The sequence below is a fragment of the Biomphalaria glabrata genome, chromosome 2 (genome assembly GCF_947242115.1).
Source record: "Biomphalaria glabrata chromosome 2, xgBioGlab47.1, whole genome shotgun sequence".
Lineage (NCBI taxonomy): Eukaryota > Metazoa > Mollusca > Gastropoda > Planorbidae > Biomphalaria > Biomphalaria glabrata.
Window position 1 is genome coordinate 59,765,931 of NC_074712.1, and position 25,836 is coordinate 59,791,766.

The 25,836-nt window shown below is 37.0% G+C and overlaps 3 protein-coding genes across 3 annotated transcripts; 1 reads left to right on the forward strand and 2 right to left on the reverse strand.

Annotated features, from left to right (window-relative positions):
* Positions 1-5,096: 5,096 nt before the first annotated feature.
* On the reverse strand, positions 5,097-5,786 carry LOC106074086 (neurotensin receptor type 2-like). Its single transcript, XM_013234809.2, has one exon. It carries the CDS (start codon positions 5,784-5,786, stop codon positions 5,097-5,099), a length of 690 nt encoding a protein of 229 aa, XP_013090263.2.
* Positions 5,787-13,713: 7,927 nt separating this feature from the next.
* LOC106074085 (growth hormone secretagogue receptor type 1-like) lies at positions 13,714-14,796 on the reverse strand. Its single transcript, XM_013234808.2, has one exon. It carries the CDS (start codon positions 14,794-14,796, stop codon positions 13,714-13,716), a length of 1,083 nt encoding a protein of 360 aa, XP_013090262.2.
* A 9,453-nt stretch (positions 14,797-24,249) lies between these two features.
* LOC129924731 (neuropeptides capa receptor-like) lies at positions 24,250-25,251 on the forward strand. Its single transcript, XM_056021238.1, has one exon. The coding sequence runs from the start codon at positions 24,250-24,252 to the stop codon at positions 25,249-25,251; it is 1,002 nt and encodes a 333-aa protein (XP_055877213.1).
* Positions 25,252-25,836: the final 585 nt, after the last annotated feature.

Below are 25,836 nucleotides of genomic sequence, written 5' to 3' on the forward strand. Positions count from 1 at the left end.
AATTATCTTTTGTTCATAAGCCGTAACCCTAGTGTGAATATCTGATATACATTGCTAAACGTTTTGTTAAATCACGAAACGATATGTAATTATATTACGTCTAATTTCTTGGCATGAGACAGATCTCCGGCATCTAGCGTCTCAAGTGTTCTGAGATTCAGAAAGTCTTTCTCCTGGTGTCTGCAATTCTTTTTTCTCACAGTAAGAAGACAGCATATAAAAAAAAAATGGTTAAGTTAAAAAGGGTCTATGCAAACTGATACGGAAGTGTTTTTCATCCGATCAGTCCCAGGTCTAATTAGTCTAATGAATAAGGAGGCAGCACTGACCAATATTATTATGTGTGGGAAATTTCAGTTAATGATGCTTTGTTTGTTTGTTTTCCATGTTTCGGATGTTCCTTCAGAGTTGAAGATAGTTTACTTCCTAGTCCAAACCTCCCGCAGGACGACGGGGGATGGGAGCGGGCAGGATTTGAACCCGGGACCATCGATAAATCTGAACGACAGTCCAGCGTGCAAACCGCACGACCAGGCAGCCATCCTTTATCCGGGAAGTGGGGTTATCTACGAAGATCTGATTTATGAATTTGTGAACATGTACTATTTACATTTGATTTTTACCAAATTATTAAATTTTTACTACCTTTACTATTTTAACTGTGAATAGACCTTGATTTTAATGATATGACTGTATAGAATTTGGCCCTTATTGTTTAGAGAGAGAGTAGTCCTTAAGGGACTGCAGGCACGACATGGCCTAAATTGTGCCGATGTGCCTAAAATCAAAATCAAATCAAATCAGTTAATAATGCTAACGTAGCGGACGTCCTTCTGTAATAAGTGTGATCGTCTTGTCTTAAAGAGTCATCTTCTTGTCAAGTAAAACGTCTTGTTACGTTCTGAAATGTATTCTTCCTAGAGCTTTTGGGTCGATATTGTTGCAGACGCCTCTCGCAAAAGCGGTATTTATTGTAATAGGTCCTTACTTAAAATATTTTAACTATATTTTATTTAAATGTCATTTTAAAAAAGGTTAATATATATTCACATTGGAAAAAAAAATATGCCCTTTGACCGGTTTCGCCCACCCCAGTTTTTAATCATAACTTCACCTCCCCCGCCCCTTTCCAAGAGGATGTTGGGGGTGGGGATGCGAAGCACAGCTTAAGGAAAACAAATTATAAATAATTTTAATTGACACCTGTTTTTGATCATTAAAAAACTATTGAAGAAATAGTTTTTTTTTTTAACATTTGGTTGAATATACTCATTACAAAACTTTTAAGAGGATCAGAATTTTGAAAAACTTTTCTAACTTATAAAAAACAAAACTCATGAAGTTATAGAATTCAGAATATTGAATGCTATAACGACAAAGTGATTTCATGACGGTCTTATAATGACCATAAATAATATACAATCTAAAATAACAACAACACTTGCACATCATTCACTGCAACTGGGAAAATGTAGCACTCGATAGATCCACATGGAGAGAGAGAGCGTAAAGGAAGGGTCTCGGATTGCAGATGTCATACACAACAGAAGCAGAAAGAAGGGTGAAAAATGCAACGGCGCCTGGTGATTACATTTGCCCAACCTGCGATCGCAGCTGTGTATCAAGGATTGGCCTCTTTAGTCACACAAGAAGTTGCAAAGGGAAAAGATCGTCTCTCGAGACGTAAAATGCCACAGAGTTCATGGAACATCCTTTCAGGCGTCGTGGAACATTAGGCTTCTGTGGAACACGGTTTGGGAAAATCTGGTCTAGATCTAAAGATCTATCATTAGAATATTATAAAATCTACTACATTTATACATTTGCTTAACCAGAATTTTTTTTTCTCTGTGTAATGGTGAGGGGGTAAGAGAGGCTTCATTTTTTTTTTTTAAATCTAATATTTATTAGTTACTAGCCCGACATTACCCGCGGCCTGCGGGCCTTAGTTTGTGTTTATTAATCTAGTGGATTGGATTTAGATGTATGTTAAACAATTTTTTCTCTTTCGCTACGAAAATAAAAGTAGTTTTGCGAAAATGGGTTTACCCGAAGCCGATACATTCACATCTATTAAAAAGGAAAGGAGCGATAGATGAATAGGATATAAGGTACAATTAAAACGGGTTTACCCGATGTGTTAAATGAATGGGATTATAAGTAAGTCAGGAAGTCTGAATTCGCAGATATATGGAACGAATTTATGTAAAAATGCTTTTGAAACACAAAATTGAAGGTTATTTTTATTACCTAATGAAATCAATAGAATAGCAGTGTATAAAGGATTGGCCTCTTTAGTCACACAAGAAGTTGTTTATTTATTTATATTTTTTTTCTATATTATCATGATTCTCCACGACATCATAAGCTACATTTACTGTCCCAATGTTGATCTAAGTCCCATTTTGGGACCTAAGCTCTGCCTTTCCCTCGTAAAAACGTTTGATTTTGAAACAAATGCTAAGCTAAGGGAGGCTACCGCAATAAATCAATAAATAGTTCGACATGCTTAATAAACTTTTAAAATTTAAAATACTGATTATGTCCCCTAGAAGACTGTATTCGAGCTGTAAACGAAACACGACTAGTTTCAAAATGTATTTAGTACAATGAATTCACTAATTCACATAAAACAACTACAATCAGAGGCGTAGCTAGCAATGTGCGGATCGTGCGGGCCGCACGGTGCATCATATACGCAATCTACGCCACAGAGTACTCTAGTCTCTAGTATATGCATTTCGGTATAAGTTTACCATTAAATGGAGCATCAATAATTTCAACGCATTGAGTATTGTCTACATATTGATAGTATGGGTGCTTCGAATTTATGTTTTAGACTTCGAAAATCTAATTGAAGAAGCCAGCACATTTCGACTGCAAAAAATTTGCATATCTGCATATCATATTTTGTAAACGAATACACATATGATAAACTTATGATATTAATGTTAAATACATAAAGCGAGTCTAAATTACTACTTTAATTTGAATTGAAACTAACAAGATTAAGTTTGAATTAGTAAATCTTTGATTTCTTTCTTTATTACATTTCAATCATCAACATTACTATCCAAAACACTAAAACCTACTACATCAGTTTCTTTCATTTTTTCCTTACGTTTTATTATTTCTATTTTTATTATTTCTATTTTTATTATTTCTATTTTTATTATTTCTATTTTTATTATTTTTTTTGTTTATTTTTTCTATTTTTATTATTTCTATTTTTATTATTTCTATTTTTATTTTTATTATTTCTATTTTTATTATTTCTATTTTTATTATTTCTATTTTTAATTATTTTTATTTTTGTTTTTTATTTTTATTATTTCTATTTTTATTTTTTCTATTTTTATTATTTCTATTTTTATTTTTATTATTTCTATTATTTCTATTTTTATTATTTCTATTTTTATTATTACATCTTAGACCAAACATTCAACAGGACGGCAGAGGCTGTAGGGTGGCAGGGATCGAATTCATTGTTGTTATTGGTCGTTGACTTGTAGCACCAAACTGCTGGTAGACAACTAATCCGCTGTAGGAGTTTGGTGTTCGGATAACAGCGTACTGAGGGTTGCATGATACTAAATCAACTTCTTCTGTTATGGGATCATATTTAGACGATCTAAATTTCTTCTTCAGCAGGACAGGACCAGGACTGGTCAATCATGTTGGCAAGGATGTCCCGGAACCACTTCACCGGCTGAACCAAAGAAGTCGTTCATGTGGTGTCCTGTTAGTTGAGGTGCATAGTAATGACCGGATAGAAGCACACAAACAAACACACACACACACACACATTAGATAACACCCCGGGCCATTGAGACGACAAGCCAGAGCGATATACCAGACGAACATGCAGGCAGTTAGTTCCCGTGGTAACACATTGAAACCAATTAAATTTGATTTCGTTTAATTCCTTGTTGCGTATGCTAGGACAAATTTGTACAAGTTCTCCTTCTCCCCTAGTGCTATTAGTATTAGAGCATGGAATTGGTTGCCTGAGTCAGCCAGGAAAACCAGTGACTTAGCAGAATTTAAGTAATTGGTTAGCATGCATGACTAGATGCATGACACGTAGGACGTAATCATCTACTTTTTTGAAGTAACGTCTGTATTTTATAAGATAAGATATATTAAACGACTTTTAGAGGCCCCCTTAAAGAAGAATCAGTTTGTGACGTTTAAAAGTCTGCCTATTTGTCCCTTATTGTGCCAGTAACATTATATCAACTCACTCTGTCTGTCTGTCTGTCTGGGTGGAAACTTGTACTCGTTATTTCTCCCATTTCCCATTCTCATACCAAGTTGAAACAATGTACAATTATTCATTGTCGATAATAACACAGGAATCAATTTAATTAATTTATTAATTACTTATTCATTTAATGATTACATATTACTTACATAAATTGTATTTCAGTTATTCAATAAGTGGTGATTAGTTAATTTTCTTTTTTTTATTGAAAAAGAAAGATAAATGTTACGGTATAGAGAGATGACAGTAATTGTGCGGTCCTTTCCCCTATATAAGTTTTGTTTTTACGAACGTATTTTTTACTTTTTGTCTTGTTTATTTTCGCATACATATTTATTTCACGTAAGGTTACGTATCAAACGTTATCCAAAAAAGATCAAAAGACAATGAAATAACATTCAAACGATATCACAAAGACACTGTTGTATTCAAAGTGTATGTATGTATTTTTCACCTCTAAAAGTCTGATAATGATAATAATGGTATTTGTTTTTAAAAGAGTCATTGTTGTAAATGCAGTATCTTTATTTTTAATAACAATGTGTTTGTGTGACAAAATGCTTGGCTACAACTGACTATATTCAGAAGTTAAGCTTGGTCTGAATTTTGTGTACAGCGACCATCGACTATGTTCTCCAGTTGCATATTTCTCTACCTATTGTCTTCCAGTGGTTATCATTTGGGTTGGCATATAAATAATCATATTTTATAATTAAAGAAAAGTTTTTATTTCTTTTTAATTTCAGATTGTTTTTCTTAGGAGCACAGCAAGTATGGTAAAATACTTGAAATAAGCTTTACAAAGGATTGAAACAAAAACATGCCTAGATTGCTAGTTGATTGTCACTTCCAACGTCTGTGATGTACCGTTTGTCAATTCTTTTCTTAGCATCGGGAAAATCTCTCTCAAAGTTGTTCTATATTTAGAACTCATCCTGTAATACAGAAGTACGTTAATGCTGGAGTTGACGGCGTGGAAGAGAAAGCAGAAGGACCAGACAGCGTGGAACACGTTGGCCTGTTTGCCCGTGATGCCGAAGTCTGGGATAAAGGACGTGGTGATGGAGCAGGTCACTCCTGGCGTGTAGCAGACGATGAGGACGACGGCCACCACGATAATCATACCAACCGTCTTGCTTTCGCGGCTGGACAGGGCCTCCTGCTGGTTTTTGTTGGAAGTGACTCCACGCCTCCACTTCGACTTCCGCTTTAGATTGATGGCCAGGATTCCAGTGAAGAGGACAACCAGAACGAATGCAATTATTGCCAGGGAAGCCTGAAAGCGATTAATGATGCCTTCGATGATAAGCTTGTTCGAGTAGAAGGAGACGCCCAGCGTAGTCTTGTTCTGACTTGGGTTGAAGTTCCAACTGAAGTATGCTGAAGAGTAGAGCGGCAAAAATGACGATACGTTCAAAAGAAAAATAAATAAAAGTATGACAGCAGTCCTCTCAAAAGTAACAATGCGTTGTATTTTCAGGGGCGTCAACACAGACAGGCACCTCTCAGCTGTAATGTACATGGTAATCCAACTTGTTATGCGTACCATGATGACATTAGGCCAGCCAGCGGTCAGGTACTGGATCTCCATAAAGTTAACCGGGAGATCCGCCAGATCTAGATACGGGTCTAGGCAGAAGTTGTGCCAGACTTGAAAGAGGAGCCCGAACAGATCAGAGAGCGACATGGCACAGAGGCTCAAGTTGACGGACCTGCGCAGACCCTGCTTCAGGAATACAGAGATGTTGATGCAGTTACCCACAATGCCAAATAGGCAGAGGCACGTGCTGATGATCACGTGGTTGACTAAGATAAACAATGACCTGGCAAAGTCCCCCAATAATTCACCACTACCTGTGGTCTGGTTTAATGAACTTCTATTGCTGTATGCAAATACTTTTTGACTGGAGTCGTTCCGCGTTTCTAAGTAAAAATTCATTTTTTTTAAAGCTTTAATTTTTTTTTACAATAACATAATATTACTACGATTTAATGCATTATCATAATACATGCTTCTCCTAATAATAATGCAACACACATTGGTTTACTACCTTAATATCCTTATATGTATTTTATTTAATGTAAAAATATAGGTTTCTGAAAAGACTATATTTCTTACATTTTATTAAAGGAACTTTTTAAACAATCCCATCTTTCTGTATTTCTTTCCTATAATATTTTTCTAGTTTTTAATAGAATATGTTTCTGTTTCTTTTTTAATTAACCAGTGTTTCATAAATATTCTAATAGTAATATGTATCTAATGCTTTTTATAAGAAAGCTTTCACGTTTGATTAGACTATTTGACACGAAATTAACGACTTTTTAAAATCAATAATAGCCTGAAAACATTTACGAGACATTTGAGTTGTGAGTGTGACTAGACTTCATTGCTAAATTAAGTTACGCATGACATCATCAGGTAATTTCCCCACTTCTATTAGTATTTAGCTTATAGCTATACATAGCAACAGCCACGGGTCATCTCAAAATTAATTAAGTCTTCCAGCATGCCGAATAATTGGCGTTCATTTTCTAAGTGTCAATAGAATATTGTGTATAGATCGAGTTTAGTCATCAACGACTCCAGGAAACTAATGACTACAAAATAATGTCAATTTTTTTGTTGTCAACTTTTCTTTGATTTCAGTATTGCCAACTGGGGAGGGGGGGGGGGTAACTGATGGTTAGGAAAAAAAATACTTATCGATAGAGAGTGTTGACATTAGCTCAAGGGTAGATTTGATAGTTCGATACAGGCACTAGAGTAGAGAAACAAGCCACCAGTAATAGAAATTGGAAAGTGTATAGAGTATAGAGATAGATTTATATGGAATGTTCTCTTGCCACTGTCTACGTGTCAGTAGAGTTTCTTTTGGCCTCGAACGTGTATCCTCTCGGTCTCTGTAAGAAACCTCCATTAACATTACCGACTACCTGCAGACAACGTTAATGTCTGCGTCGGGTGTAGCAAAATATGTAGGTCAAAGCTAGGACTGCGTAGCCACGTGAAATACTGCCCTTCTCCTTAAGTCTTCTAACTCTAAAAAACGGCATTATGCATTACCCGTAATTGTGTAGTCTGGTGAAAGAAGCTTCTCGCGCCTCAAACTCAAACTAATGAAGAATTATTTGAGGTAAAAAACTCTCGAAGATAGATTGAAACATTTGGTAATTCTTGCTATTGAGCGTGATCTATGTAGGAAATAAAAATTTTATGATATACTGTATGACTTCGCTACGCGCAAGGCTCGTAAAGTTCGTGGGATAACTCTATCCGCAGAAATAAAAGAGTGATCTTTCCTTTACTTCTTCTTCTCGTCCAAACTCTTGAGCGAAAAAGAGAATTATATATATATATTATTTCTTGGTTCTTTCATTATATAGACATCTAGAACTAGATTTAAATCTAGATACTTTATATCTAGGATCTAGATGTAGGCCTAATCTATAATAGATCTACGTAACCAAGCTGTTTAAAAGACCAGAGGTGCGGTGGCTAAGCGGTAAAGTGCTTGGCTTCCGAACCGGATCGACTGCTGGTGAAGACTGGGATTTTTTAATTTCGGGATCTTGGTGCGCCTCTGAGTCACATAGCTATAATGGGTTCCTGACACTAGTTGTGGAAAAGTAAAGGCGGTTGGTCGTTGCGCTGGCCACATGACACCCTCGTTAACCGTGAACCACAGAAACAGATGACCTTTACATCATTTGCTCTATAGATCACAAGGTCTGAAAGGGGAGCTTTAATTTTTTTTTTTTTTTGAAAGGCCATTAGAACCAGACTTAGAAAACGATTTGCAAACTGACCCGGAACATAAATGTATGAAACTCTTGAATCAATAAAGCCTTGCATTCGGAAATTCACGAAAAAGCGATCTTCCTTTCCAGAACGCGATAGTCCAGCGGTTCTCAACCTTTTAAGCTCAGCGACGCCTCTTTACAATATCACACTCTGCCGCGACCCCCCCCCTTCCCCCGCTCAGACACACAGCAATAGAAGAATAGACAAAACTATCCATTTTTTAGATGGTCTCTGGCGACCCCTGGCAAATCGTCAATCGACCCCTAAGGGGGTCGCGACCCACAAGTTGAGAATCCCTGCGATTGTCCATTCAAAAACCGATTTTTGATCTAGATCTAAATCAAGTTCTCTAACCGGAGTTACATTTATTAATTTTGGCTTAGAAAAATTATAACGGCCAACGAGCTGAAATTCTTTTCTCAGCGATATACATCAACTTCTAGCCAGTCGTTAAATATCAGCGCCAGGATCCAACTTCCATCCTCCATGAAGTTGTAACTTGAGTAGAGGTATTTTAAAAAGGTTTTAATTTTTTTTTCATACTTTATGAAGCTGATGGTCTATTATTTCTCATTCTTTTTATTTCTTTCTATGGCTTATTTTTCCATAGAGTCATTTTAGTCGGCTTACACAATGAAGTTCGTCTATGACTTTTGCATAAGCCGGTTCACCAACACTGGTATCGTAATTAAAATACATAAACGCAATCCTAATGGAATCTTCAGTAAATTCACTGTGTTACCAAATGGGTATTCTTTTATATTCTTTATATATATATATATATATATATATATATATATATATATATATATATATATATATATATATCAAATTTGTAGGAAAATTGTTAAAGTCAGTTTGTTGAAATACAGGTCTCTTGTGTATCTTGTGAGCTCTTGTGTATCTTGTAAGCTCTTGTGTATCCTGTAATCTCTTGTGTATCTTGTAAGCTCTTGTGTATCTTGTGAGCTCTTGTGTATCTTGTGAGCTCTTGTGTATCTTGTGAGCTCTTGTGTATCGTTTAAGCTCTTGTGTATCTTGTGAGCTCTTGTGTATCTTGTAAGCTCTTGTGTATCTTGTAAGCTCTTGTGTATCTTGTAAGCTCTTGTGTATCTTGTGAGCTCTTGTGTATCTTGTGAGCTCTTGTGTATCGTTTAAGCTCTTGTGTATCTTGTGAGCTCTTGTGTATCGTTTAAGCTCTTGTGTATCTTGTAAGCTCTGTATCATTCGATTCATTTTCTTGAAGAATACTCCGCTTATCTTGCATTGTCTTGTAGAGTTTCATTTTCATTTTCTTTTAAATCAGCGGTTCTCAGCCTTTTATGCTCGCCGACCCTTTTTACAATCCTCCACTCTGCCGCGACCCCCTCCTCCCTCACACAGCAATGGAAGAGTAGACAATAACAACCCACATTTTCGAGGGTCATTGACGACCCCCAAGGGGGTCGCAAACCACATGTTGAGAACCCCTGTTGTAAATGTTAATCTTCTTTATATTTATGTAGCATATTGATGTAACCATCTTCTTATTCGAAGTAACGTCTGTATTGCATAAGGAATTCAAAACTCCTGCTGTTGATTTCCTCTGTATTACAGTGTGTATGGTGTTGTGCCATTGTTGATTTACTTTTCGTAGGCTACATATGTGATTTTTTCAGTAACTAAACATTGGTCCTCCCCACTGAGTGAATAGCTTGTTCTTTCTATCTGGGAATAACAAACTGAGTGTTGTCAGGGGGAGGTAAGGCGAGAATGAATGTTAGTTTGATATTTTGGTATGATTGTTGTATCCCCTTGTTATGAATGCAAAGTGTTGCACGTGTTGTGAACTGAGTGATTAAGTCTTCGTTGAATGTGCGAGAGAATGTGTTAAGTCAGTAAGGTCTTGCTCCCGGTCCAGGAAGGTTGGACGTTTACTTCCTGGACTGGTGTTTGTTTATTAATATTAATATTTATTGTGCATTATTTGAGCTATATTGGACATAAAAATATCACTGTTGTAGTCTATGAGATCTGGAGATCGAGTCGATGTGTATTGAAGTATAACTGTTCTTAGTTGTAATATTTAAGAATTGAAGAATTTAAGAATCAGGTAATTTTTGTTCGTATAAGTGAAACCCCTAGTGAGCCAAGTTAAGAAACACAAGAACAAGAGCCAAGCATACATATAATTAGAACCCCTGACAAGTGTATCTTCAGGTTTCGAAATTCCCAATGTTCTGTTTTCGTTGATTCATAGTGTAGTTTCGTTACCTTCGGCTGTTTCTCGTTGAGATTTTTAGAAATACGTGAATAACTGGTCGATACGTTGCTGTTATCGGTCGTGGTCTTGCACAGCCTAACTGTTGGTAGACAACTAAACCGCTGTAGGGGTGTTATAATTTTAACTAATAAAACTTGCATCACTTTAGCAACTTCTTTGTGTGCAATACTAAATATAGTTTTTTTATTACAATATAGACAAAAGAAAGTTGATCTGAGATAAACTAATAATAATCATAGCTTTTATATTGCGCCACTTTCATGCTTATAGCATGCTCAGAGCGCTACGGTCATATCTCATTTGTGGACCAGTGTGTGTGTGTGGGGAAGGGGTGAGGGGGGTATCTGGGAGAAGGTTTTTCCGTGCTGCCTTTAGGCGCTCAGTAAACACAACTCTGCTCGAGTCGGATGTCGAACCTCGAGCCCCCTTCATAGGTAGCCAAGACTAGCCAAGTTCAAGCGTACTTAGCCTCTCGACCACTATTCCCAAATGTACTAGATTTTAGTACTAATATTTTTTTTACAAAATATATTTTTTTTAACAAAATCTAAAACTCACTGCAATAACAAAACCTTTAAGTCTGGAGTAGTCTGTCCCAAGACCGCTGACGACAATGCATCATTCACAGTCAATCGCTAACCTCTTCCCACCGTCACCATAGAAACACACGCACACTCTAAAACATACGTTGTTTTTTGTTTTTGTTTCGGGAAACATATTTTATTTGTTTCTGTTACGGGAAACATATTTTATTTGTTTCTGTTTCGGGAAACATATTGTATTTGTTTCTGTTTCGGGGAACACATTTTATTTGTTTCTGTTTCGGGGAACACATTTTATTTGTTTCTGTTTCGGGGAACATATTTTATTTGTTTCTGTTACGGGAAACATATTTTATTTGTTTCTGTTTCGGGGAACATATTTTATTTGTTTCTGTTTCGGGGAACACATTTCATTTGTTTCTGTTACGGGGAACACATTTCATTTGTTTCTGTTTCGGGGAACACATTTCATTTGTTTCTGTTAAGGGGAACATGTTTTATTTGTTTTTGTTTCGGGGAACATATTTTATTTGTTTCTATCAGTAATGGAGATGACGTGGGTTTCAGGTAGAAACTTGTGTTCCTTTCGAGCAGGTCGTTTGAGCTAGAAGGCTGGTAAATAATGAATAGTATGCATTGTACTTTGAAATGACCTATTTTTGTAGCTTAGTGCTAGACCTATTTACTGCTGGACTATCTACCTGGAGACTTGAGTTCGATTTGATCAGAGCGCAAATAGAGTAGTAAGTTTTAGCGGTAACTTCATTGAATGAAAGGAACAATACATAAATTAATCATGTTTATTCAATTACTAATTGTTTGTTTGTAGCTTTCGTCAATTCAGAAAGTGCAAACTATCAATAGCAATATCTGGGTATTTCATAAATCCTAAAATATCTTGATTGTTGCCATGAAAGAAAAGAGTTGAAAAAAAATTCTATGATTTAATCACATTCAATTATTCATTTCTTTACATTTTCAGAAACAGCTTTGCAACGTTTTATTCTAATTCCTCTGGCTACCTCCCTCCTCCTTTCTCTCTCTCTCTCGCTCTCTCTCTCTCGCAATTCGGTTAGAAGGGAAAAAATAACAGACGCCATCTTTCTCCATCTCTCGCAATTCAGTTAGAAGGAAAAAAATAACTGACGCAATCTTTCTCCATCTCTCGCAATTCGGTTAAAAGGAAAAAATAACTGAAGCAATCTTTCTCCATCTCTCGCTCTCTCTCTCTCGCTATTCAGTTAGAAGTAAAAAATAAATCTGACGCAATCGTTCGCCGTCTCTCTTTTTGTGAAAAGTTTCAACTTCATCCAGTAATCGGAAGTGGTAGAAATTATGTGTACAAGATTTACACCCAGAGTTGATATAAGCTTTGTTAAAAAAAACAAAAAAACGAAACATTCGCCAGATGAGCGATTCAGTGTTGATAGTACCTTTCAGTGTCTTAGGTCCGGCATTTCAAAGGGTCGGCCCGAGGATGACTTGCTATTTGATTTGTTGGTACTTGTGCGGCCCATAGAAAAAAAAAAGAACGCTAAATATCAATAAAATTTTAATATATTCACTACGCAAAAACAAACAAACAAAAAAATGACTAGGTTAATATTTCTAAGCAAATAAAAGGCTTGCTTTTCTTTATTAAATTTTTCAAAAATATTCAATCGTTTTAAAACCAATATTGAAACTAAAATATGTATGTCAGTGCAGGCCTGTATTTACAATTTTCAAGCTTTACATCAATACATTACATGATTTTACTCGAAATAACTTTGTTAAAATGAAGGCCTGGAAATTGAGTGGAAATAATATTCTATGGAGAAACTCGAATAGTGGTTCACAAAACTGTTCATAAAATGAAAAGTCCATCGTTGTTAGACAATGATTACAAATTGCTTCATCCAGAGAGTTAAAAGCTTTATGCCTCCTCGTGTGGCTGGTGAGACCTATGTGGAGCCGGAATGTTCGACTGGACACTGGGCAGGTTATTCCAGCTGGAGCTAATGTCAGTCGCCTTGACTCTTTTCTCTGACGCCTTTTTTTCTGCCAGCGCTGTTCACTTGAACTCTGCAATTGGTGCACCATTTTTTTTTTTCAGCGTGACGCCATGATGCTCTGTCATGTGCTTCCATCTTCCAGCTGGTAGGCTTAATGTTGAAGGCTTCCAGAGAAGCTTTGAGTTAGTACTTGACGCGTTTTCTTTCTCCACCTTATGATTGCTTCCCTTTCTTTTATTGTCCATAAATTAGTCTCTAAGGGATGCGGGAATCTTCTATTTGTTTTAGATGTGGCCTGCCTATCGCATCTGAGACTGCACGAGGATTATGCTGATGATAATCTACTTCTTAGTCCAAGCCTCACGTTGGGTGACGAGGGATGCCAGCGGGCAGATTATAAAGCTATGAACCCGGGACCATCTAGACCACCGATCGACAGTGTACATGCAGGCCGCACGACGATGCAGACATCCAACATAAATTGAGAGCCGAGATAGATAGATGGATAGATATGTAAATTTTATAGATAGATAGATAGATACATTTAATTATATCACAACCTATATAAATAAATATAGATTACTTCTCCTATAAGGAAGCAAAAGTCATCTTAATTAACCTGCGATATGTATGGACGGGAGTGTCTCTCCAAATAGGGCTCCACAGCCACACGAGGAAGTGCTCGAGATGAACCATAGTCGTTCTACGACTGAAGGAGTTCAATGAAAGGTTAATGAATAAGTGATTACAAACATAACATTTAAATGTATATAATTTATATCAAAACCAACCAGAGCTAGAGATCTACTTTTTCTTCAGACACGCGGAAGCATTTTTTTAAGGTCTCAAATTTTAGCCTTTTTGCCCTTTAACATCGGGAAAGTCTCTAGAAGTGTAGATCTATATTTAGAGCTCATTCTGTAGTAGACTAAAACGTTAATGCTTGCGTTGATAGAGTTGAACAGGAAGCAGAAAGACCAGGTCACGTGGTACACGTTTTCCTGCTTAGCATAAAAACTAAAATCAGGGTCGAAGATCTCCAGGAAGGCACAGACAACGCCAGGGGTGTAGCAGATAATTAGCACCGTGGCTACCATTATGACCAGCGCCATAGTTTTGTTCTCGCGGCTGGATAACACATCCTGTTGGCTCTTGTTGGAGACGACGTTCTTTCTCCACTTGGACTTCCTCCTTAGACTGACCACAAGGATGGCCGTGTTCATGACGACCACAACAAACGCGATGATGGACAGGTAGAAATGAGACAAGTTTAGAAAGAAGACGATCGTCTCCTCCCCGTCCCTGACCCCAATGGCCAACTTTGTTTTGTTCAACGCTGGGTAGAAGATGAAACTCAAGTAGTCATAGGCGTACCGCGGGAGGAAGAAAGCCAAGTTTATACTGTAGCATAAGAGAAGAATGACCATGCTTCTTTCAAACGTGACGATGCGTCTGACGTTCAGAGGCGTCAACACGCTGAGGCACCGCTCAGCTGTGATGAACATGGTGACCCAACCAGTGATCCGCGTCATGACAACGTTCGGACATCCGCCTGTCAGGACCTGCACCTCTAAGAAATCGACGGGTAGGTCAAGCTGTTCCAAGTAAGGGTTAAGACAAAAGTTGTGCCAGACCTGGAAGATGAGACCGATCAGGTCTGACAGCGACATGGCACACAGACTCAAGTTCACGGACGTTCGCAATCCTTGTTTTAGAAACACTGTTATGTTAAGGCAGTTACCCACAATTCCAAAGACACACACACACATATCAAGGATGACGTGATTGACAAATATAATTACAAATCTGGCAAAGTCGCTAATGAACTCGTCTGAGTCCATCTCGTCCACTTCCTGGTCAGTGTCACCGATACAGACCGAAGTGTTGGACAACGTCCATAGCAGAACAAAGTTATCAGAACAGACCATACCCACTTATTGCTAGAGGCTTGTAAATCCTTTCAGTTCTACTGTTGAGTCTTATGTGTCAACCAAATCATTTATAAAGTTTACACATTCTTTTTTTTAAATTAAATTAATATAACGTAACCACAAGACTAACACAACACAAGACTAACACAACACAAGACTAACACAAGACAAGACTAACACAACACAAGACTAACACAAGACTAACACAACACAAGACTAACACAACACAAGACTAACACAAGACTAACACAACACACGACTAACACAACACAAGACTAACACAAGACTAACACAACACAAGACTAACACAAGACAAGACTAACACAACACAAGACTAACACAAGACTAACACAACACAAGACTAACACAAGACAAGACTAACACAACACAAGACTAACACAAGACTAACACAACACAAAACTAACACAACACAAGACACAATATTATTCTTGAAGTAAACAGAGTCTGCAGAATCATTGAAGCTTTGAATTTCATGCATTCATAATTCAGTGTCTTCTTCAATAAAAGAAATGTATAGACCCAAGTGTTTTTTTTTATTGTTATACCCCTAAGATGGTTAATAAATAAGCTTCGATGGCACTCCACATGCAATAATAACAATGTACTCTAGACTTCTCCTTCTACAATGTATATATAGTTATTTATTAATCGTCGAAATTCTCTGTATCTTTGTATGAGTTCGTTTTTTTCATTAAGTGAGTCACACAAATATTGATGTAACTAAACATAGGCCTAATTTTGTTATCTGTTTGTATATTTAAAACTTTTCTTATAGATAAAAAACACGTTTCCCTCATAATTTTAAACTAATTATATTTTTAGAACAGCTAATTTAAACCTCGATGATGTGTTTATGAAAATAACAATTTGAAGGAAGATAATGATTGCTTAGGCATTGACATACGTCGACATGTTTGTAATTCAAAACTCGGCATTTCGATATGCCGTTCTCTATAGCAAGGTGGTATCATTCTTCTTTTCCAAATGCTCAAAGATAATTAGATATTCAGTATTAAGATTTCAAATCACAGTTATTATAAACATGACGCTAAAAGTGAGGACCTGGGCATGCGCAAAGAGATAGTTGCGTCACAGATACCAACTAATTTGAATGGAACACAATGAAACTTCACAATACAAAGAGAGAGAAAACTTGAATGATGAGATATAGCCGAATTCAACACATTTCAATGTCTCATTCAATTTATCACAAGCTAGCCATCACAGATAGAATCATAAGTTTTGCTGTGAATTAGATTAATGTGTACCTAGCAAGCCTTCACAGATATAATCATATGCCTGAGTCAGGTAAAAATATGTAGGTCGAAGCTGGAGCTGGCCATGGGAAATACTGCATTCCTCATTAATATTTGGACTCAAAGACAAGCCTTAGTATTGTTAAAGAATTTCAACAATTTTTACAAGGTTGAATTTATGAAAATGAACAATTATTTTGTAAATAGAATCAACTAACGTCTCAATTACACTCGAACAATGATTGTGTATCTATTACTTATAGTCCTGTACTGTTATCTCAATGTTTGACTAACGATTGATCTTTCCTGACATGGTCCTTGGCTTCTTCTGTGTCAAGAGACAATGGTTGTGCCCCAATGATTCTTTTCCATTGGGTATTCCCAGACTTGAGATGAAGTGATCATGAGCCTTGGTACAGCTTTCGATCTAACCGATGCGATCTAAAAGAAAATGCTGGGCCTATAATTAGTCACCAAATCAATCAGCTGGGCAGACAGCAGGAAACATTAAAATAATTTCATTACCCTAGAGGCTCAAATCAATGTCGAAGAGATGCCAAGGATAACAAACGTCTTTGGCTGGTGACTTTCGCAGGTGACTTTGGCAGGTGATTTTGTTTGTTTATGTTTCGTGGCAAAGTCAGCTTTAGCTTGGAAAGAGTGGAACTGTTTGGCTGAATATTTTCATAGCTCCCCACAGTTAAAGTCTTGAGTCACATAAAGAGATTGTGATGACGCGCTATCCTTCGAGTTAATCTGCGTACTTTGAGCAGGTCCTAGAACATCACTTGGCCATAATACTGCAAAAAATATACAAAATAGATGTCAATCATTCATCTCACTCTGCCAAAGTCTATAACAATACACTGTTGACAATATCAAATGAAATACAAATACATTACTATAATTGTGTTTAGTGTTCAACATCTACCAATAAACGAATTATAGTTCTAATGTGAACATCTATACCATTGCTTAAACTATATTACTTGTATCAACACCAGGATCGGATATGTCACCGGATCTAGACTTACTTAGCTACCTAAGCTACTTTAGATATGGGTCCTCTTATAAATCCAATCTCCCACTGACATTTCGCATGTTATAATCAACATCACCTAACATTTCCTTTGCACTTTCTTTTAAATGATTGTGAGATATCAATAGAACCTTGTCTTATACGGGAGGGGGGGGGGTTACCAAGAAAGTGCTATAGCTTATGTTGCCCATATAAGTAAATCCAGCACCAATCAGCAGTTCTATCAACGAAACAACTAGATTACTTCATCATCTCTATCACGGGATGAGATAAATTGACAGAGTACCGGTACTCTTTACTGACGATGCACTGAAAGCTTCCTAATGAATCTGTCACATGGGAAAAAAAAACTGTTACAGGATCAAGACGTGTCAATAGAATGTACTACAGTCTTTGTTATACTCATTACTTCTCTACGAATGCACAGTGATACATGACACACAGTGATACATGACACACAGTGATACATGACACACAGTGATACATGACACTCTGACATGTTTCTATTTGGATGATTTCAGAACTTCAGCATGATTGGTTGAGCCCACAAATATTCATTGTGTCACATGACTCGAGTCGGACAAGTGACACGGCGTTATTAACCAACATTTTATGTTCTATTCTGCTCCAGCTATCTTCCGATGGTACACAAATGAACCGAAAACTCGTGATAAGAAACTAATAAGAAAATTATAAAAACAAATGTGCAGTAACTCATCATCATCATCATCCAACTCCATTAGAGTGAGGGCTTGAGAGGCTCAGATCCTCTCTTGCAAAAGCCCTGGACAGAAACCCTGCTGTCTTGCGTAGAGCATAAATGTCGCCATACAGGTCAAGAATTTTGGCTTTCCCTGACCTGTCGAGACGGAGATCAACAAGTCTGGGGCAGTCAAACAGAGTATGAGGCACGGTTTCCTCTCTTTCCCCGCAGCGGGGGCACCGTGAATCAAAATTTGGCCATAGCCGCGAGAAATATGAGCCAACAGGACAATGGCCTGTCCTGCACTGTGCTATAATAGCTGTAGTAATTACAAGTCAACACATTTTTTTTTACTTTTTATAAACATCTACTATCTTCACAAGACCGTCATTTTCTGTGTTTTAAAAATGCTTCTAAGTCAACCAAACCTAGATCTAGATAATGTCTGATTTCTACGCGTGATTTAACCATATATAATGTTCAAAAGTACTGATCATTAGTTTAGATATTTTTTGATGCTTAGATCATGTCAAAGATAAATTAACATACATTTGAAACTTTCATTCATGTCAGTTTGTGTAGATGTGTGGATTTGTGCGCGAGAGAGACAGAAAGAGAGATAAAGAGAAAGTGTCAGAGAGAAAGACAGAGAGATAGAGACAGATAGACAGATACAGAGACAGAGGCAATAAAATAGCTTGATATAGGAGCTACAATAAACTGCCAACCAAACAGATCAAAAGAGACAAACAAAGAACGTATGGTCTAAGAGAAGAGCTGAAGAGGAAAACATAACAAAGAGAAACGGTGTCAGAGAGAGAAGGCAGAACACTATGACGCAAACGAGAGCGAAAAAGAGAAAAAGAACCAAAGTAAGAGAAAACAAGGTTACAAAGACAGTTTGAGTGGAAACTCAAACTCAAAATCGGCCCCCGAAGTGGTCCACCCAGGCAGGTAAAAAGGCAGGAATCAATATTTTCAGAAAGAACACCAGAATTAAACTCTATCAAAGACAAATGACAGAGAAGAATAGAGAAAGAAGGTTGACAGATCTTGTGTTGTGCCCCAGCGGTCCAGCTAACCAAAGGATAAGTGAAAGTGAATGAGAAGTTAAATGCGAACCTGGTCAAACTGATGTCTTATAACGGATAATTGTTTTGTAAACGGTCAATCTCTTATTCAAAACTTAAAAAAAAAAAGCAAAAAACATTTCCGCAAAAAAAAATAAATGTTCCTCTAGTTGAGTGTTCAATGGTTGTAAAATAGCACTGCAGTTCACTTGATAATATGAAAACCTACTTATTAATTGTTGTTTTAAATTATGCTTAACTTGTATGCATACTAAATAGATTTTTTTTCTCTTAAAAAAAAGTAAACATTTTTTTTTGGTAAATATAGTAGTTAATAGGACATAACTTACATAACTTAGCAATACAAATGTAAAAAAAATATTTTTTTAACAAAAAGTCTAAAACCATTTGCATAAATGTGTTAACAATATGGTAAATAGTAATTTCCACTACTAAAGCCTCCCGTGTTTTTTACTATTAATAGTGAATAGTTGTAAAAGTGGTGTATTTTCATGAAAAAACTGCTTATATAAGTGATTTTAAAAAATAGATTTTTCGCTTTTAGAAAAGAAAAAAAAGTAGCCGTTGAACTTTGAATGGACTAAAATATTATGATGTCGGATTTTCCCTACCTTTTTTAGTTTACGAGATCTAAACGGGACGTACGGACAGACGGACAGACATTTCACACAAAACTAATAGCGTCTTTTCCCCTTTCGGGGGGGGGGGATGCTAAAAATGATTTTAAAAAAAGACAATCTCAGAGACCTAGATCGTGTTTGGACAAAAGTAGATAGAAAAGTTATAAAAAGCTATTAGCTAAAAAGAGAGAAAGAAAAACTATGAAAAAGGAAATGAAAAGAGAAACATAAAATTGAAAAAAAAAAAAAAAGAGGTAATGAGAGACACGGAGAGACAAACTTTAGAAAAATTGAGAGAGAGAGAGAGAGTGGGCTGATGCCGCTTTATCTTATCCTGAACTCCTAAGCGTCTACTCTATGGCCACATTACAAGATCTACGGGGCTGGCAAGACCTTCTTTCAGGGAACAGTGCCAGGTACAAGAAGAAGAGGCAGACAGAAAAAGCGATGGGAGGACAACATTAAAGAATGGACAGGCCTGCCATTGAGAGAGGTTCTAAACAAGGCAAAAAAAAGGAAGGAATGGAGAAAGACGGTCGACAAATCTTGCCTGATGCCCCAACAGTCCAACAGACTAAGGCATAAGTAAAGCTAAAGGTAAAAGACTCTTAAGCGAACAATTCTGCTGTGTATGTATATATACATAAATATATACAAAAAATACAAATATACAAAAAGTGCTTTTTTTTAAAAAAAAATATAGGTGCCGGTACTCAGTAGTTGATTGCCTAACCTTAAACTACTAAAAAATAATAATATACGTTAAATACAAGAAGAGTAATCATTTTCTCAAAAAGGTGCCGGTACGCCCTGTATATATATATATATAATTTTATTTCGAAAAAAAGGCTCTAACGATTTTCTTTAAAATTTCAAGGTATATGTAAATAAATTAAAAAACAATTCTCGACTCACTGTCCACGAAGGGAAAACTCGAAGTCGACCGTTACATCAGTTTGAAAATGTTTCATTATCGAAAAATTAATTTTGGCTAGAATGTTTTATGAATGAAAATTTTCCATAGGACGTCAAAGGGAAAAAAAAACATGAAACCTCTTACGTCACTAGGCCCACAGCAAGAAAGAAGGGAAAAAAAAAAACTTGACACCACTAGGCTTACTGCACTACACTGAAACATTTCTTTGCAAACATGAAAAACTTTTAATGAATCAATAGACCTTATCAAACATTTGCGCACCATCTTATTGTAGGCTCTATCAACCTTGTAAAGGTAAAAGGTACATACACGGATTTCCGCAATTAAAATGTAAACAATTTATAAAACACTGAAAACATAATTTAATTCCATAATTGCCTACGTTTTTGGAAGAGCCTATGCCTTATTAGAGAACAAAATAAAAAAGATGAATATTAATGAAATACAAAATAATAATTAATAGTGAATACCCTTTTTATAGTGTAACTTTATTTCTTATAGCTTTAACAGAGCGCTATGGTCAACGAAATCTAGGTACGCAGCCAGCTCTTTTAGTTTTACTTTAGTCCTCGGAATAACGAAAGTCATTTTTTCAGAAGTGACCCAATAATATCTACTCAGCGCCAAAGATCACCGTGATTGGGGACCTCCAACCCCCCTAAAGCCAAAGACCACTTCCCATATCTGGGAAGCAAAGTTTCAAATTTATTCAGTGGCGTAGCTAGTGTGGGGGGGGGGGGGAGGAGGGGGGTTAAAATTCCCCCGGACCCCCACTTGAATGGGCCCCCAAATGAGTGTTTTTTACGTTAAATATTGAATATTACGCAAAATGCAGGGGCCCCAAAAGAGGTCAAGCCCCCCCCCCCCGGGCCCTCCAAGTGATGGCAAATTCCTAGCTACGCCCCTGAATTTATTAATGGAGGTTGATCACCGTCTGGTCAGGGCCACTGCCAGTAGTGCTTTTGGACGCCTCCAAGCGAGAGAGTGGCTAAATAAATAGCTTCGCCTGCCTACAAAAATCAGTGGTTTTCTCAACCCTTCTATATAAATCTGAGACATGGGTATTAAGCAGAAGCAACTAAGACTACTTGAACGCTTTCACCAAATATGCTTGCACTCCATCGTGAACATACAAGACTTCACAAACTGCGATGTTGCTGCAAACGCCGGTACGGACTGTAAGGATGGTCTTCTTATAGTCCGACAGTTACGCTGGGCATGGCACGTTTCCCTAATCGGGGACGAAGGTATGCCAAAGGCAAAATTTTTTTTTTTTTAGTGAGCTCAAAGGTGGTGGGCTTAACAGAAATGTCCCACGGAAATTTTTTTTTTTTAGAATACTAACACAATGTTTTAAGTCTCTTAGGAAAAAAAAAAGGGCTATTTTACTTTGTTACAGAGTTGTACCCTATAAGGTAGAGAATTTGCATCATTTGATGTTTCGTACCAAATCCATACTGAATATACTAATAGCAAGAATAAATGTCAGAACATAACCATCTGAGAAGTTACACTTCAAAGACTTTCTTCCAAGCCAGTAAAAGGCCAATAGTTGGACGCAAAAACTACAATGTAAAACGACACGACGTGAGCTACGGTTTGTTCTACACCAGGTGTTCTCAACCTGTGGATCGCGACCCCCCTCGGGGGTCGATTGACGACTTGCCAGGGGTCGCCAAAGACCATCGAAAAAATAAATGTCTATTCTTTTTTTTTTTGCTCTGTGTGTGAGGGTGTGTGTGTGTCGCGGCAGAGTGGGAGATTGTAAAAAGGGGTCGTCGAGCTTAAAAAGTTTGAGAACCGCTGTTCTAGACTGTATGGGGGGACGAGACTTTCTGTATAATCGCCACGTACATTGTCATTTAGAACTAAAGTTACACTAAAGGAACTCTTCGGCTTGGTGGTCTTCACCCGATCACCCCATTCTCGTCATTACGAAATGTTTGTAAAACGAGTTCTGCTAAACGTCTTCGAATTAATCTAACGAGCGAGGCTGGGTCACCTGGTACTTTAAAACTAAAGAGGAAGACAGACTATTACAAATTGATTAAAATCCGAAATTATTATTGTTTTAAAATAATTAAAATTTAAATGGTTTCAACCGACCAAAGCGAATGCTTTATTAAGAGATTCAAATACATTAATGCTAAACGATTTATTGCAAAATTTTTAAGCCTCCCTCTGTCTCAAGAGACAACGGATGCACCTAGATGGACTAATGCCGCAGTAGCTCTGCAGAATTGGCGATATTTTCTCTAGAGATCACATTCCCTGGTCATTGGATGAAGCAGTCGTTCCTTACTTATGCTTCAATGTCCCACCTAAAACGTTAGCACTGCAATGCAAAGGAGGCCTGTCATCAGAGAACCTCTCTAATAGATGAACTGCTATCTTTCGGCCCGCTGTTCTAATTTTTAAAAGTGTCATAAATCCGCCTTCACCTGATGGTAGAGTGTAGCCTTGTTTGATATTCAAGCCAAACTTGAACAGTCCAAGTGCTAGACGTGGTAGCTAAAGGCTATTTGACACTTCATTAGAATATAATTGCCAAGTAGCAATTATACATAAACCACTGAACCATAATCTTCAAATACAAAAACAAAATTTAATAAAATACTCTGAAAGGCACAAAGATAAAGGCACATTGCTCGTCCCATATGCTAGGACAAATTTGTACAAATACTCCTTCTTCCCTAGTGCTATTAGAGCATGGAATAGGTTGCCTGAGCTAGCCAGGAAAACCAGTGACTTGGCTGAATTTAATTCATTGGTTAATATGCATGACTAAATGCATGACACGTAGGACGTAATCATCTTCTTTTTTGAAGTAACGTTTGTATTATATAAGATAAGTCTTCATCTTCATTTATTTGATTTATACAATATTTTTGTTTAGACATTTATTAAAACATATTGACATTCCCATATCGGACATATGAGTCACTCATTCTCATAGCCATATATTGCATCGGAATGAAATATTTGTAATTATAAGTTGTGTTCTTTCTGCGACATCCCCCCCATACCCCCACTTCTCTTCGATTATACAACCCAAAAAAAAAAAGGTACTCGGATAAATATGAAATTATAATGTAAGTAAAACACGAATCTTATTTTAGCTTTATTTTTAATAAATTAATCGATACATCATGTTTCGTCCAAGTTGTATGTTTACTGCATTAATAACCATCTTATTAGAAGCATTGAACCACCGAGCTATACTTAAAAAAAAAATAAAAGCAAAGCTAATGATTGACTGTCGACTGTTTGTAAGTACAATATAATTATTAGGCATCAAGCGTACGTAAGTATTCAAATATCACCAGATGTTTTATTTATTTGCAAAAATTGTTAGGCGTTTTAGAACTTTAACATAGGCCTTTAATTGGCTAAATAAGTGAGGGAATCTTTAATACTATGACTCATATCTTGGTGATATAGGCAATGCCAGACATAGAATCTCAGAAATATTTTTTAATGTCTATGTCTTATCTTATCAAGTATAGAGTATCCATTAGTAAATCCTGAAAAGAGGATTTCTTATAGTCTCAGCTCTTTGATGTATATATTCAAAAACTAAAAAAATCGTTCGGAATCCCATACCTCAAACAAACAGTCAAAATAAAACTTATTTGTCCAAATGATAGTCTCTATTCACAAAGTACAATTCGTAATCTGCAGTATTTATAATCAGCATTCAACAACTGCATTCACATTCGAGAGCTCACTATTAGAAGCAGAATGCAGACTCTTTCATCATGTACTAATGACACTTACGCGACAATGTGCGCGTTGGAAATTGAAGTGCAATTTATAAGCAACTACGCCAAAAGTGTCATCATGTTTGTCATTCACGTGATCCTTGACATGTCCATCTGCGTGTTTGGCATCGCGGGCAATGCCCTAAACATCACCGTGTTCCGGAAACAGGGGCTGCGCAATTCTGTCAACCTGAGCCTCTTCGCCATCTCCATTTCAGACCTGCTCGGCCTCATCTTTCAGGTCTGGCAAAACTTTTGCTTGAATCCTTACCTGGAGCAGGCAGACTTGCCTGTGGACTTTTTCTATATCCAAGTGTTGACAGGGGGTAACCCAAACGTGGCCATGACACGCATCACCGGCTGGATCACGATGTACGTCACGGCTGAGCGATGTCTCTCGGTACTGACGCCTTTTAAGGTCGGACTTATCGTCACGTTCGAAAGACGTGTTCTCATTCTCTTCTTCTGCTACGGCATCAACCTGGCCTTCTTTTTCCCTTTCTTCGCTAATTACTACTTGGACCTCAGCTTCATCCCAGAGCTTAATAAAACTAAACTAGGTATGTCCGTCAGGGGGGATAGCGAGTTTCTGGGTTTTGTGATTAACGTCGGCCACATCTACCTGACAATCATCTCTTTTGTGGTCGTCATCATAAACACGGCCATACTAGTGGTCACTCTCAAGTGGAAGTCAAAATGGAGGCAGAGCGCTACGTCCAACCAGAACCAACAGAAAGCGCTGTCCAGTCGTGAGAAGAAAACTGTCATGCTGGTCATTATGATGGCCACTGTCCTGATCGCCTGCTACTGTCCAGGAGTCGTGTGCACATTTTTGGAAATCTTTTACCCTGCTTTTGGTTTCAATGATAAACAGCAGAATGTGTTTCACGTGACCTGGTCTTTCTGTTTCCTGTTCAACTCTATCAACGCAAGTATCAACGTCATTGTCTACTACAAGATGAGTTCTAAATATAGAACCACGCTATTTGAAATATTCCCACGTTTGAGGGTTTTGGAACGCTAACATGATTATCAAATATAATAATAATAATAATAATAATAATATAATAATAATATTTATTGTCCATACGGAAATTTGTCTTACAATTTGTGCATTACACCAAACAAAAAACATTATAACTATAAGAAACCAAAGTGTACATTCACACCAGACGCACTCATAATTTACATGTGACAAAGTTTATACCAGATTGTTTTTATTGATTGATTTGATTGCCAGGGGAACAAAAGAGTGTTTGTGTCTGTTTGTCTTTGCTATCGGTGTCTTGTATTTTTTTGTGATGGTAAAATCACAGAATCCTGACCCAAAGGGTGTTTTTTTTTATTCCTACAACCTTTTTAGCTTTTTTATGAATGTTTGTCTCAAACAGCTGCTCAAATGGTTTTTTTTTCCCAATGACTTTACCAGCAGCATTTAGAATTCTATGGAGTTTATTTTTATTTCTAATGCCCAGATTGCCATACCAGGCAGTCATGTTAAAACTTAAAATATTGCAGATGTGAGCGTGATAAAACATAGCCAAGACCTTTTCACTAACATTAAACGAGAACAGTTTTCTCAGTAAACGTAATCTTTGCTGCCCTATTT